The sequence below is a fragment of the Balaenoptera physalus genome (genome assembly GCF_965194825.1).
Source record: "Balaenoptera physalus genome assembly, chromosome: 14".
Lineage (NCBI taxonomy): Eukaryota > Metazoa > Chordata > Mammalia > Artiodactyla > Balaenopteridae > Balaenoptera > Balaenoptera physalus.
Genome location: NC_138893.1, coordinates 38,251,717 through 38,265,918, shown reverse-complemented (window position 1 = coordinate 38,265,918; position 14,202 = coordinate 38,251,717). Strand labels below are relative to the sequence as shown.

At 41.8% G+C, this 14,202-nt stretch overlaps 1 protein-coding gene across 1 annotated transcript in view; it reads right to left on the bottom strand.

The window, feature by feature from the left end:
* ABLIM1 (actin binding LIM protein 1) overlaps positions 1-13,797 on the bottom strand; it is a 329,116-nt gene extending 315,319 nt beyond the window's left edge. The window contains exon 1 of the mRNA XM_082423398.1: positions 13,571-13,797. Within this exon, the coding sequence (XP_082279524.1) occupies positions 13,571-13,583 (13 nt within the window). The 5' untranslated portion in view covers positions 13,584-13,797. The remainder of the gene's footprint in view (positions 1-13,570) is intronic.
* Positions 13,798-14,202: the final 405 nt, after the last annotated feature.

The window sequence follows — 14,202 nt, the reverse complement described above, 5'->3', positions numbered from 1 at the left end:
TAGACTGCCCATTCTAGCCCAGCTCCAAGTGTTCCTTTGTCCCCTTTTTCAGCAGGAATAGAGCATCCCAACCATGTCACCTCTTTTTCTATGGTAAATGTGTGCCAGTGTCACTGGGTAGCCTAATATTAACCTTAAAGTAGACAACCACTTAGTGCCATTCCTACAACTGTCAAGAAAAGGGATAAAGCCTCTGACCACACTATCCTAAGGAATGTGAATGTTCTGGAAGACAGGGAAGAATGGGAGTGATGGTGGCCTTCCAATTTCAGATATCAAACCTAGGTCCAACGAGGCCTCTCTGAGGCAGGGCCTATGCTGTACCCCTTGCATTTGGTAGTGAAAACCCTCCCTCTGTGTTTGTGAAATGAGGGGTGAAGGCTGTCCTCAGAATTTGCCTGGCCTGCTTTGTACAGAGAGTGAAACTTCAGTGAGGTTCTCAGGGGAACCCTAACACTAACACTGTCAAAGCATTTGCCACGCTCTCTAAAAGACCCCAGTAGTGCCCCCCCAGCCCATCTCTGCCTCTTCTCCGGCTACCTGCTGGCTGGACCTTCCTGGTGCAGGTGGTCAGGTCGAGTCAGCTCTGCTGGGGCCTTGTGATGCAAGCCAGAAGGCAGGCTGGGGTATTTTTAACCATACAGAATTCTTTCCATATTTTTATGTAGTTAGATGTATCTACATTTTCTTTTATGACTTCTGAGCTTTGTAGTCTGTATGAAAGGTCAGGAATCTTCTAACATCCTCATAAATTTACCTGTGTTTTCTTCTAGGACCACTATTGTTTCATTTATTTTACACTTAATGATTTACTACACTAGGAATTGTGTGCCTGGTGTAAGAAATAAGGGGTCCAGATTTCTTTGTTCTAAATAGCCGGCTGTACCCATATCATTTATTGGATCTCCTCACACCTCAAAAAGCCACTTTTCTATAATTAAATTCCATACACACTTGTTTACTGTACTCTGTAATCTTTTCCCACTATTCTCATTTCTCTCCAATACTTAACTGTTTTAATTATTGCAGTTTCATATTACATTTTAATATCTGATAGAGCTAACCCTCCCTTAACTACACCTCTTTCTCAGAGTTTCATAAATTTCATTTTGCAAAACGAATAATAGTATCATTTTGCCATGTCTCTAAAAAAAGATTCTGTTGGCATTTTAATCGAGATTTCATTTCTTTTGTAGAGAGATTTAGGGGAAATGAACATTTTTACAATATGGTGTCTTGTTATCCAAGAGCCTAGTAGGTCTCTTCAATGACTTAAATTTTTCATGTTTCTCCTCAGGGTAATTTTAAAATTTTCCTGATATTGCTCCTGTATGTTATTCACTTCAAATGTCTCACTGTTTCATATGCTTAATTAGCATTTTTAAAATTCTAAAAGCATGCTGTGTTTGCAACGCTTTTCCACCATTTCTCCCATTTGGCACTCATTCGTTAAGGTCCCATTCTGGTATCACTTGCTTCGTCAAGTCCTCTTTGGCCCCATGTCCAGTCAAGATGGAGCAGGTCCTTCCTCTGTGCTCCTGCAGCACGTTTTACGTCCCACCATCACCACTGGTCACACTATGCTGCACCTTCTGTACACACGCCTCTCACCTCATTAGTCTGGCAGCTCTGCTAGTAGAGGAGCCAGTTAGCACCCCCCAAGCCTGGTTTATAGTGAGCGCTCAACGATCAAATCGAATGCATGAACGAATGTCATACTATGCTTCTTCATATTTCGGTAGCATTTTTGCAACGCTAACAGTGATAACACTGATAAATAGTAGAATTTGGAATAATGTGACTGACAGGGTTTTATTTTCCCCTTAAACACAAGCCATGTTTAAAAATGCAGAAAATTATCTCATATAATGAGAAATCATAATTAAGAAGTGAAAACTAGATGCATTATTTTTCTGGCATGTATTTCAGCCTCATGTAAAGAGGCAGCATTGTGGTGGATAACATATACTCCGGCACGAACAAGACCTGAATTTAAATCCTGTATCAACCACTTATTAGCTAGGTGATATCAGGCAAGCGTCTTCACTTCTCTGTGCCTCATTTTCTCTATCTGTAAAATGGGCATAATAAAGATCCTCATAATAGAATACCTAAGAGATATCTAAAATTTAAATGTCCAAAATGCTTGATTCCCCCACTCCCCAAACCTGCTTGTTGACATGCTTCCCCATTCCAGGAAATGACATGCTATCCTTCCAGCTGCTGAGAAAATGGAGGTATCCACAGTTCTCCCCCTTCTTTTGCTCCATGTTTCCCACCCACCCACAAGTCCTATAAGCACTTCCTTAGAAATATTTCCAGAATCCATTGACTTTTCACCAGCTGCTTTCATACCATCTGGTCCAAGCCACCATCTTCTGTTCTGACCATTGCAGTAAGCTCCTAAATGGTCTTCATGCATCTACCCTTATTCACTACAATCTATTCTCTATATTGTTGACCAAGTGATCCTTTTAAACTATATAAAATCATGTCACAACTCTGCTCAGAACTATCAAGGACCTCCTATCTCACTCTGTCTCACTCAGAGGAAAACTTCGGTTCTCACAGTGGCCTGTAAGGACCAATTTGACATAACCACCCCTTCCCCAACTATCTCTCTCACTTCAGCTCCATCCCTCTCCCCTACACTCTCTGATCCAGCCACACTGGCCTCCTGCTGGTCCCAGGACACACACGCAGGATAGACCTCAACACCTCTGCACTGCTTATCTCACTGCCTAGAAAACCCTTCCGCCAGAATCTGCATGACCTCTCACTTCCTTCGGGTCCCTGCTCACCCGTCACTTTATCAAAGAGGCCTTCCATTATCATCCCGTATGTATAAAATAGCACCTGCCCTGCTCTCTCATCTCCCCAACTCTCTCTCTTCTCTTGGCTCTTCTTTATATTTCTTCCTAGCACTTTATCACCACTTGTCACATTATACGTTTATTTGGTAAGTGGCTGTCTCACTTCAACACCTAGAATAATTTGAGCCCTTAGTAGGTGTTCAACTAATACTTACTGAATGACCGGACAAATGAACACATTGTTTACAACTCCAATTCTACAGTTTATATAAAGCGTCTAACCACTGAATAGATCCTCCTGAAATAAAAAGGAGCTAAGGAACTGGTGAGAAAACTAAACTATCACTGGTGTTCACGCCCATTGCTCACCCAGATGCTTAAACGAATCAAAATAAAGATTCCCTTGTTTTACACAGAACAAGAGCAACAAAAAAATCTCCCTAGAAGCCATTAGAGACTGCCAACCTAAACTTCTTTTCTACATTTTTTTTAACGTTTAAAAATGATGGCTTCCCCTCCTCTCTCTCCTTCCCCCAGACTCTGGGACTCCTATCCTTCTGTTCATTCTTATTTGGAGCTAAAAGCCAGAAATAGCTGTTTACTTCATTGTCCTCATTTCCCTTCATTGTTACCATTCAGTTCTCTGGTGGCTACTCTCTTGTGGATGTGTTTTTTAAATGAATTCTCAATAAGTTGAGAAAGAAAAGCACGGGTGAAGACCTCAGACACAGTTTTAAGCAAAACATATTATAGGATATTTTCTTGAGGACAAACTATTTATAAGTTGACTCTAACATGATTACATACACACCATCAAATATTATTCTCATATGTAATAAAGTTAAAGAGCTGGAGAGAGAACACACAGTACAGAATAAAGAACTTTAATTTATTAAAATGTGAACAAACATAATTACGCATGTACAGCTCTTTCTCCCACAAGCCTAAAAAAGAAATTATCTAACAAAGGACCAAAATCATATGACCTCTAATCAATCAGCAAGTAATTTGGGGATGCTTGACCCACAATTTCTGCTTTCATTTTTATCCTAATGTAGGGCTGAATAATACAAAGGATTTTATGGGTACATCTACTAAATAAGAACTTGCCCACCCAGTAATTATAAAAAAAAAAAACACGGACAGACAATTTCCTTATACTGGTAAATACATATTAGATAAATTTTCCAATAAAATAATACAATGTACTGGGGAAATAAACCTTAAATACATTGGCAGAGAGTCATCAAATAAGTAGTGAGTCCAAGAACAGACACAGGTAGACTGAACTACACATTTTAAAGCTGCTTTGAAATTGCACTAACTAGAAGAAACAGCCACTCATTTTAAATGACTATGGAAGACCAAAGGCACATTTCCTTCCCACAGTAGTTTTTCTCTAGATAATTGACCCCGATAGAAGAAAACTACTGTGTGAATTACTCCAAAAAAAATTCTAAAAATTCATTTGGGTTTGACTTCATATCAAATGTTATTGTTGGTCTCTAATGGTAATTACACCTGAGCATACCAACTTCCCATGAGAGAACATAGCACAGAAATGTGCTGGATTGATGGGGAGGAGATGGCCAGTCTAGGATTTAAGTTAAATTTTGATGTAGATAATATACAATGTAGCTAACATTACAGGCAAATATTCAAATATTGACAAAAATTCTGTCCTTTGAGACAAAGGAATACACTGACACCAAAACACATGCTGGCTAGAAACTCTACTAGGTAGGAAGGCCACAATCCCAATTTCCCTGGGATAGCCCCACTCTGCACCTGTGTTCCAGCATCCCATCAGGTTTAGCATTTGTCCTAGATAGAAGTATCCCATTTGGATGTTAACTTACATGATACATGTAAGTTAGATTAAATGTCAACAATAAATGTTGATCAGTCCTATTTGCTCCAGCCTCATTCAATCACAAATTCTAACACCTTTTAATATTTCTGCACCCAAAAATCATGACAATCCTCACTCCAGAGTGCTCAATAAATATTTGTTAAATGACTTTATTAATTAATATATAGATTTGGAATAAATCTGGCTGCTCTAGAAAAGAGGTTCAATAAATATTAGCTGATTGAATATCATCAAAAGAGAAAAGAGTTAACCCCTGTCCATCACACTGTCTTCTTGCTTGCTGTCAAGAAATTTTCGGATAAATGGTTGGCATTTCTGTTCTTGGGGGAAGGGAGAGAAGAAGTATGCATTTTCTTGGTTCTGGAATCCTGTGTATATCTAACATAAATTTCAACGCCACTAGCTTCTATTCCATTTTCAGTAAAGAAAAATGTGATAATTCAATTTATACTAGCAAATATCTAAGTTAGACTCAAATCTGATATCTCCATTTTCAATTTCTAATAGTCTTGTTTAATCTACATCAATCCCCTATTGCTCTCATATTCTCCCTCCCTCCCTCTCCTTCTCCCTCTCCCTCTCCCTCACACTTGACTCTCAGAACAATTTCCTCTCCAGTTTGCAAGTGGATTGGTTTTTCTCCTCAGGCTGTTGTCTGTGACAGAATGATGCTGTTTGTGTTCTAGATCGTGAGGTATTTACTAAGGTAGCAACGAGTATACCCTAAATACCCTAACGTGTGGGGGAGAAAACAAGACCTAAAAATAGAAGTGCCCCAGGAGAACCCAAAGAAACACAGGGATTGCTCTATCCACGGAGTGGAGTCATAGGTTCATTTTTAGCCTTGCTACACCGTCACCAAAATGGGTGGACGAGATGGGTTGCAGGAGAGGACCACAAAGCTTCAAAACACTTCTCAAGAAGTCCTCAGGGCAAATGAACAAAATCGGTTCTTTTTGGCGCGCACTGCACATTTAGAGAGAGAACAACCCTACCATAATAGGATAGTGAAAGGCAACATGAGCTGTCAACTCCTAGTGACATTATAAAATTTAATAAACATAGACAGACAGCAGGCTCTTGGATGACGTTTATTATGAACTCGAGGAAGGCTCGATAGATATCTGTGGGATGGGTGGATGGATGGATGATATTCCTAGAGACTGCTGCTTTAACCAGGGTGAAATGCTGACCACTTACATTCCTTTTCATTTCACTACCATGTAATTAGAAACCAGTGATTAAGCAGATAATGGCACCACAAGTTCAGGACTTAGTAAGTAGCACCTTGGGAATGGAGCAACAAAATGTTAAATTGTATCAAGTGATCAGTACTACCTATGTCAATGGACACTAATATGGATTGAGTTAGAGAAGAACCTGAAACCACAGGCTCATAAAAAAAGAAACATTTCTCCCCTAAAAGATGATGAAGACTAATTTACCATCTCAAAGAGATTGTTCCATAACTTTTACAAAATTTCATCTTTCATTTTAAAGGGCTCTACGAACTAGTGCTGTTTTGTTCCTCTCTAGAACTGAGGGAACTGTTAATGTGCGTGTAAAAATAGGATTGGTTAAGAATGCACACTTCTGGGGGAATGGCCTTGCTCCTTCCCTTCGCTAGAGTCAAACATGTTGCTTGGCTAGTCTGCATTCAGCCCTCCTGTATGCCAGCATTCTTTGTCCTGGAATATTCTGATGTCAGGTACAAAACTAAAGATAAGACTCCTAATCTGCCATAAAAAAGGAAACACGAGAGCGGGCTTTGGGCAAAGTTTGTACCTAAATGGGAATTGTGGTCAGGATAAAATGTAACTCACTGCAGCGTAAATTGGCAATAAAATACCATCAATACCATTGTGGGCAGTTGAACAACCAGGAATGAGTTATCTGAATGTACCAAGGACAGACCTCTCACTTCCCTTCTTTACATCTGCACTTCTCTGTTTAGGAAAAGCCTTTGACGGAAAGGCTTACTAGTTCAATGCATCATTCCCTTGTCTTCCCTATTCTCCCTCTCCTCCCCACCACCAATCTTGTAACCCCCTCACATGTCACAGACTCCTTCCTCCCCATATGTCCTGCACTTTCCCTCCTCCGTGCTTTCACCTATGCGATTCTTGTTCCTTCTGAAAGGAAGCACATCTTTCAGTATTTTGCCTGCCAAATCCCTACTCATCCTTCAAGATTCAACTCAAATTCCATGTCCTCTGTGAAGTGAAGGCTTCATGTTACCTCCAGTCACAAATTAGTGGAACCTCCCATAGCAGTTTGATGATTCTTATTTGATAATCTTAATCATCTATTCTGGTCAGCTGTGTACATGTACATAACTTTACACACACACACACACCTTAGTTTGTATTCCTTTGGGATTGAGAATAACCTTTTTTCATTTTGTATATCTAGTCCCTAACAGAATAAGGCTTGCTGTTGCATTAAGTGATGCAAACTTCCAAATAAGATCAGAAATACATATCTGTTCACAAAATCAGGTATCCAAATAAGAATTTGGTTAATCTTTCAAACACAAAGACACACAGACACACACATAAAGTAAAATAACTTGGTACTTACAGCTTTAAATATAAGAACTATTCTAAGAATTGGTTTTACTATAAATTCTAGGACACACATATCAAAGGTATTAGAATCATTGCCATTGGGGAAAAGGGAACGGGATTGAGGGATAGGGATAAAAATATATCAATAAATAAACTGCACAAGGGAGGGGTCTGATGAACTGTTGGTGACAGTAAGCCGTAACCTGGGAAGTATGATTAACTCAACCTTCTCTACATGAGGTCTCAAATTAAAAAAAAAAAAAAAAAAATATATATATATATATATATATATATACACACACACACACATATATATAAAACGCTGTTCAGAGATACAATGCATGAACAATTCAACCTTCTGAAACTCTTTTCTGAAACATGATTCTCCCACCTGTGAGAAACTGATGTCAAAAACTACTTCTCTCATGTAAAAAAAATCTATTTAATTGGAACCCATTTATTTTAAGTGCAAAAAAGGACTTCCAGGAAGTGTAGTGTGTTGCTGCTTTATTTTTTTTTTAATACTAAAACTTATAATGGCTAGACTTGGCTTTCAAATACATTGTCCTTTTTCTTCAGTTCGGTAAATTGCTTCAGAGTTCTGTAACTCAAAGAGAAGAAAAACTCTAGCCAGAGGCCAGAAAATACAGGCCAGAAAAACGGCCCCCCTATAACACCAAATAAGAAGTCTTAGTGCATTAATCTTTGCAACATCACCATGAAAGAAGCTGATAAAGGTAGAGTGATGCAACTAGAGGTATAACAGGCATGGAGTTACAGGAGGAAGTAAGAGAGAGAAGAAACAGAATGGAAGTCTCCACTCTATCATTTAGCAGATTCATATTTGTTGAGCCCTACTGTAAGCATGGAAGCAGAAGACATCAGCACAAGTGAGTGTAGCTCTGACTCCTAGAGTCCCTCTGCACCCCAGCCCTATGGAAGAACCACTGTCCAGCACAGGGCTTAGCTGCTACTCTACAAATCTGATGGCAGCCCTCACCTCCTCGCTGCCTTTAGCCAGTACTGCCTGGGACTCAGCTCGGTCTGCCACCAGAACTCCTCATGCCAAAGATATTAAGATATTTGAGGCCGACCATGCCCAACCGTCTCCCTCACTCTTGCAGTCTCAGTCATGGAAAGGACTGAGAGGGCCCAGCCTCGCTCATTTCCTCTCCCCTCATCCTCCCTGCCCTGTGCTTCTTCCCTCCTGCTGCACACCTCCCACCCACCACTGATGACCTTCCACTGTGCTCCCTGGAACCACCCTTCCTTGTAAATGAAAATCCCTACATCCCCAGCCGTTCCACAATCCCTACATCCCCCAGCCCGCCGCACCTCCTCACTCAACTGAGATCTGGCTCCCCTCTCGCTGGCAAACACACCCTCCTGAACCTACATGCCTTCCAGGTTGACATACACAGAACTGTTTCTTTCATGCCCGAGTCTCCCTGGAAAGCCTTTCCCTCCACCCCATCCTTTTTCACCTGGCTAAATCCAACTCATTCTCCAAGAAAATATCCCTGCTTTCTTCAAGAAACCTCACCTGATCTCCTGGTCCTCACCCCCTACAGCTATATTCGGTGCCACTCCTTTGTATCCTCATAACTCTTTCTCTAGCTCACGTTATCTCTCTCCTTCTCTCTGCACTCAGCATATCCTTGTATAAATAATATTTATGTATTTGTCTCCTGCACAGAACTATGAGTTCCTTGAGGGTATATGCTGTGTCCTAGTCACTGACTGCTGGCACGTAACAGGTGTTCAGTAAATGTTTGTTGAATAAATGAATGAAAATCTACAGTCCTGACTTGAATAAATGAAATGAATACTGGGGATGAAGTGGACATTTTTCTTATTTATTCGATTTTTCTCTCAATCTTTTAAAGCTATATCTACTTGCTATCAGACAACACAAAGACGTGTTCAAAGAAAAGCCAACTCTCTCCCCTCCCTACCCTTGACTTTAACTTTTTTTACCCTTGACTTTTTTTTACCCTTGACTTTTTTTTAACCACTGTTGAATGCTTGGTGTGTACTGTTCTATGACTTTCTCTATGCTCATGGCACACCCATATGCACACTTAGAGAGTCTTCTCAATTTGTAGAACTGGGATCGCACACATGTATTTTATCATAACACTTGCTCTTTTCCCTTAATAATGTATCATGGCCATCACTCCACACCAACACATATGGACCTAACTCATTCTTTCTAATAGTTGTATAACAGTCTATCGTATGGATGAACCATGATTTAGTCACTCATTCTCCAATGGATGAGCATTCAGGTTGCTCCTAGTTTTATGGAAATTCTGAAAACAAAGATAGCAAGACCGAGCTAACATTTCTAGAGCATCCATACTTTGCGTTATTTCTCTGCCCGTGCTATGGACTCTATCCTCACATACCTGGACCTATTTTCTCAAGACTCGAGCTCTGAAAACCTAATAAGCTCATAAGCGATCTCTTCTGCGTACAGCGCCAGTTGCTGCCACGCATCTTGTACTGAATAGGTATTTAATATTTATTGAACTGAACCAAAAGCTAACCAGATAGAAACTGCCGGGAAGGATACACAGGATGCACTGTTTGCCATGCTTAATTCCGAGGATTTGGTAGGAAGGGTGTAAAAATAGAAAATTTTCATTTTTAAGTTAATACACTTCTGTTTGAATTTTTAATATAATACTCTATAATTTCAACATTTAATATATCCATTTATACATTAATATATTTTGATTATACGAATATATTGATAATAAATTTTAGTACATTATTTTTATAACTCAAAAACAGCTTTTTTCCAAAACTTGCTGGACGATACAGAACCCCTGAGTTAAAAGAAACAAGCTCTAATTCAATAACTCCCAAGTCTGGCTGTACATAAGAATCAACTGAAATTTGCTAAAAATTCAGATTCCCAGGCCTTTCCATGAATATTCCGATTCAGTAGATCTGAAGCAGAGCCCGGTATCAGCATGTTTAATAAATACTCCAGATGATTCTTTGATCCTGCTCTAATCTAATGATTTTTAGAATTACCTGGGGAGCTTTTCACATAGTATATGGATGTTTGGGCACTACCTTTAGAGGTTATGAGCCATTAGACCTGGAATGAGACCCGAGAATCTACATTTTAAAAAGGCTACCTAGATGATTCTTCCCAGGTTTGGAAACTCTTTTCTAAGTGTTATAATTTCCCCCAGTTTGTCAATTCAAAATCAAGACATGATAGCTCCATTTTGGTCTCTAGCAGTTAAAATATAACACCAAGTTAAAAGTCTTTGATGATAGTATTCTAAAAGACCACAAGATGAGGAATGTCTTAGCTGGCCTATCATGAAATTTAAGAATATCTTTTATTGGTAGTTTGAATAATGAATTAAATTTTAGTACTCTCTTTATATCTTAAAGAGAAGATGAATTCAAAAATATTTTTCTCTCTACAATTTTTTAATAAAATTACTTTTCTATGAGATTCAATGTTTCAGCATTTTCAATTTTTAAAAAATATTTCTACCCCTACCATAACTTACAAGTCTAGATATTAGAAACAAGCAGAGTTCATTTTTTAAATTAATGAGATTTATCTTTCCAAGTATCTAAAGACCTTCCTAATGATAAGTTAGGTATTTAAGTAGACACATTAACTTCCTGACCATAAAAGTTTATCTCTACTTTCAGGAATAGAGATGAGAGCAGATACTAAATTAGAAAAGCATAGTGAAGCTCAGTTCTGAAAACATCTTTTATAAAAAATAAATGGCAAACAGACATCTCTCCACATGAGCTTAATTCAGTAGCTACTATACTAGGCATTCTACTAATCATTCAGAATTGTTTTTTACAAATTCATAAAGATAGAAGTACTTCATAGAAACATAAGAAAAATCTTCAGTCATTGGTAATATCTAGGAAGTTCTGGTCCTCAAAAGTGAAGGAGGAAGAAACAGAGTAGGGATATCAAATTAACAACATCAAGGATCAAGGGCCTTGTTTCCCTCACTTGGTCTTTACCAAATGTCCATGAAGAAGTTCCTAAATGTACTGGGAATTCCAAATGACTTACCAAGGCCATTTCCTTTCAATCTCAAGTATAGGGCATTTTTCTCTCTCAGCAAATCAATGATTGTGATGTTTACTATAATACTCAAAGGACAAGTAATAGAGAAGCACTAAAACAAAGTGGATGTGATCAGAAGTCAGACAGTCCTGGGTAGAAATCAGGATCTGCCACCTACCAAATGTTTGAGCTCAGGTTAAGTTACACAATCTCTCAAAACCTCAGTTCCTTCATCTGTGAAATGGAGAGGTAATAACAGCATCTACTTGAGTCAGTTATTGTGAGGACCAACTGAGGCAATACATGTAAAGTGCCTGACATGTAGTAAGTAGCAGTAACTGATATTTATCATGTTTTTTTCTCCCCTTGCAATATTAGTCAGACTTTAAACTGTCAAATGCAAGATTATCAACATGGAGTTTGAAGGGGAAACAAGAGCGCTAAGTGAAAGATCTGTGTCCGACTCCGAATCACCCTGCTTGAAACCAGGTTCAAGAAGAAATATTCAAGAACCAGGTCCCAAGCCAGGTCTCTAGCCTCTGAATCACTGGGGCATCTTCATTTCATATCCTTGGATAAACCACAGAGACCTTGTAGTAGAAGGGGCCACAGACAAGGTGAAACTGGGGGGTTACCTAATGAACTTGATGCTTTCTAGGACATACCAAGGTTCCCAGTAGTTAGTTGGCTCCTACGGTGTGCAACGTTTTGTGTACTAAGGGGTTTGGGTGGCGTAAAGCGCATCAGAGGTGCACTCTGACCACAGAGAGTTATACAACCTATGAGAACTAGTCGCCACGTGTTCCTTGTAATACTTAGGACAGAAGTCAGGACCAAAAGCCTCCGTCTGAGAGCACAGTTTAGAGATTATACAGCTGGAGTCGCTCAGAAGATTCTGTACACACACCCAGCCCCCTGTAGTCACATGTTTCACCCTCTTTTTTCTTTCTCTAATACACACAAATTTTTAGGCATCATTAGGCAGGTAGTATCTCAGGGTCGCATATCACCTCTGTAGCCCGAGATCTACAAACATAAACTCTGTCATTCCACCCTGCCTGTACCACCCCATTTCCAGGTACGGAACCAACCAACCATATTGCCAGACCCACAAAGACCAGTTTCCTTAAAAGGGAGTTTAAACATTCTGGATAGAATTTACTTTATTCATTACACGCCCCAGAATGAACCTTGAAAAGCATCACTTAATTATCCAACACATTGTTAAATTCCTAAACTCCCCTCAAAAAGCAGGGTTCACCCTTCAGAGTTTAAAAAAAAAAAATTACGCTGCAACTCCTCTTAAAGCTTCGGGGTATCAAAAGGGGTGGTACTTATTGCTTCGCAAATATACTTTCTAAACATAATCACTATTTTCCTTAAAGGCTTATGGCAAAGCAACCAAGTCACTTCGTTTTCATTGCTGGCAAGCTGCACAGTGACTTGATCGCTTTAATATTTCACTCATAGTAGCAGCCACTGAGCTATGACTAACCCACTCTCCCAGCATCACCACTGGCTCCAGATGGCAAGAAATACATTCCCTTCACTCTTGGCTGAAAATCAATTCTGATTTTTTTTTTTTTCTTTCTTTCGCCCAGTTTCACCTGCAGTTAAATCGTTTCACTCCAGGAAGAAAACCGCTGGGGGTGAGGGGAGATTAATGCAAAGAGGAGTACAGGTAGGGAATTTACTTTTTTAAATGAGATGTAAGCACTGCAGCTTTAAATGTTACTGCATCAAGCCCTGGATTCCTTCCGTAACCAAGCTGCAAAATGGTAACAAGAATGGAGGAAAAAAAAAACACCTCTTCCTCCCTCCCGGCCAGCCCTTCAGGCCACTGCCCAGCAGGACTGGCAGCGGCGAGCCCATCCCCCACGCCCTCCCAGCCCAGACGTGCGGCTGGCACAGGTGAGCCAGACACCGACCTCGGCCCTCTGGCTTCGCCCACATCCGGGGGATCAAGGTCAAGGGCGAGGGCTTCCTTACATACACACACACACACACACACACACACACCACACACACACACACACACACACACACACTCCCCGCACACTCCCCCCGCCCCACCCTCGGCCGCCCAGAGCCCAGGGATCCGATACCAAAGTTTCAGGCCGGGTTGGGGCCGGCAAGGCTCTCGCGGCCCCCGGCCCCCCGCCCTCCGGCACCTGCCCGGCCCGCCCTGGTCCGCGCCTTCCCCGCCGGGCCCGGCGCGGGGTCCGGGGACGGCGCCCACCTGGTCCCCACTCACCCCTTGCGGACATGGTTCAGGCAGCAGGAGTCGAAGCGGGGAGGGCGGCGGAGACACCCGGCAGGGCGTGGGGAGGAAAATCTCGCCGAAACGCACGAGGCGCACCCGCGCCCGCCCGCGTGGGAAGGCGGCTGGCCGCGCGGGGACGCCTCCCGCAAGACACCTGGGCGCCGCTGGGCGCAGCACGGCCGGCGGGCGGGCACCGGCCGGGCGCGGCAGCGCTGACAGCCCGCGGCCCGAGCTGGGCGGGGCCCGCCTCCCCGCCTCTCCCGCCCGCCCGGCCGCCCGGCCCACCGGGTGCAGCGGCGGCGGGGACGCGCCTCCAGCTCGGCTGCGGCGCCAGCGCGAGCTTTTGTCCCCGAGCGAGCGTGGTGCGGCGCGCGGTGAGGGCTGCGTCTCCCCTCCCCCGACCCGAGTCCTTGTTGAAAATAATAGTAGTAATAAGAATAGTGCTGCCGCTATGAGTGGCCTTCCAGCCTCCCGCTTTGGTCTCAGAGAAAGAAAGGAGGAAAGAGCTGTTCTCTTCCCTCGCCTAAGTGATGCCCTGGACAGGAGGGGAAGACCACGGTCGCTGGAGGGGCTTGGGCTTCAGTGGGAGGAAGACCTTGGGCGCCCGCCCGCTGGTCAAAACA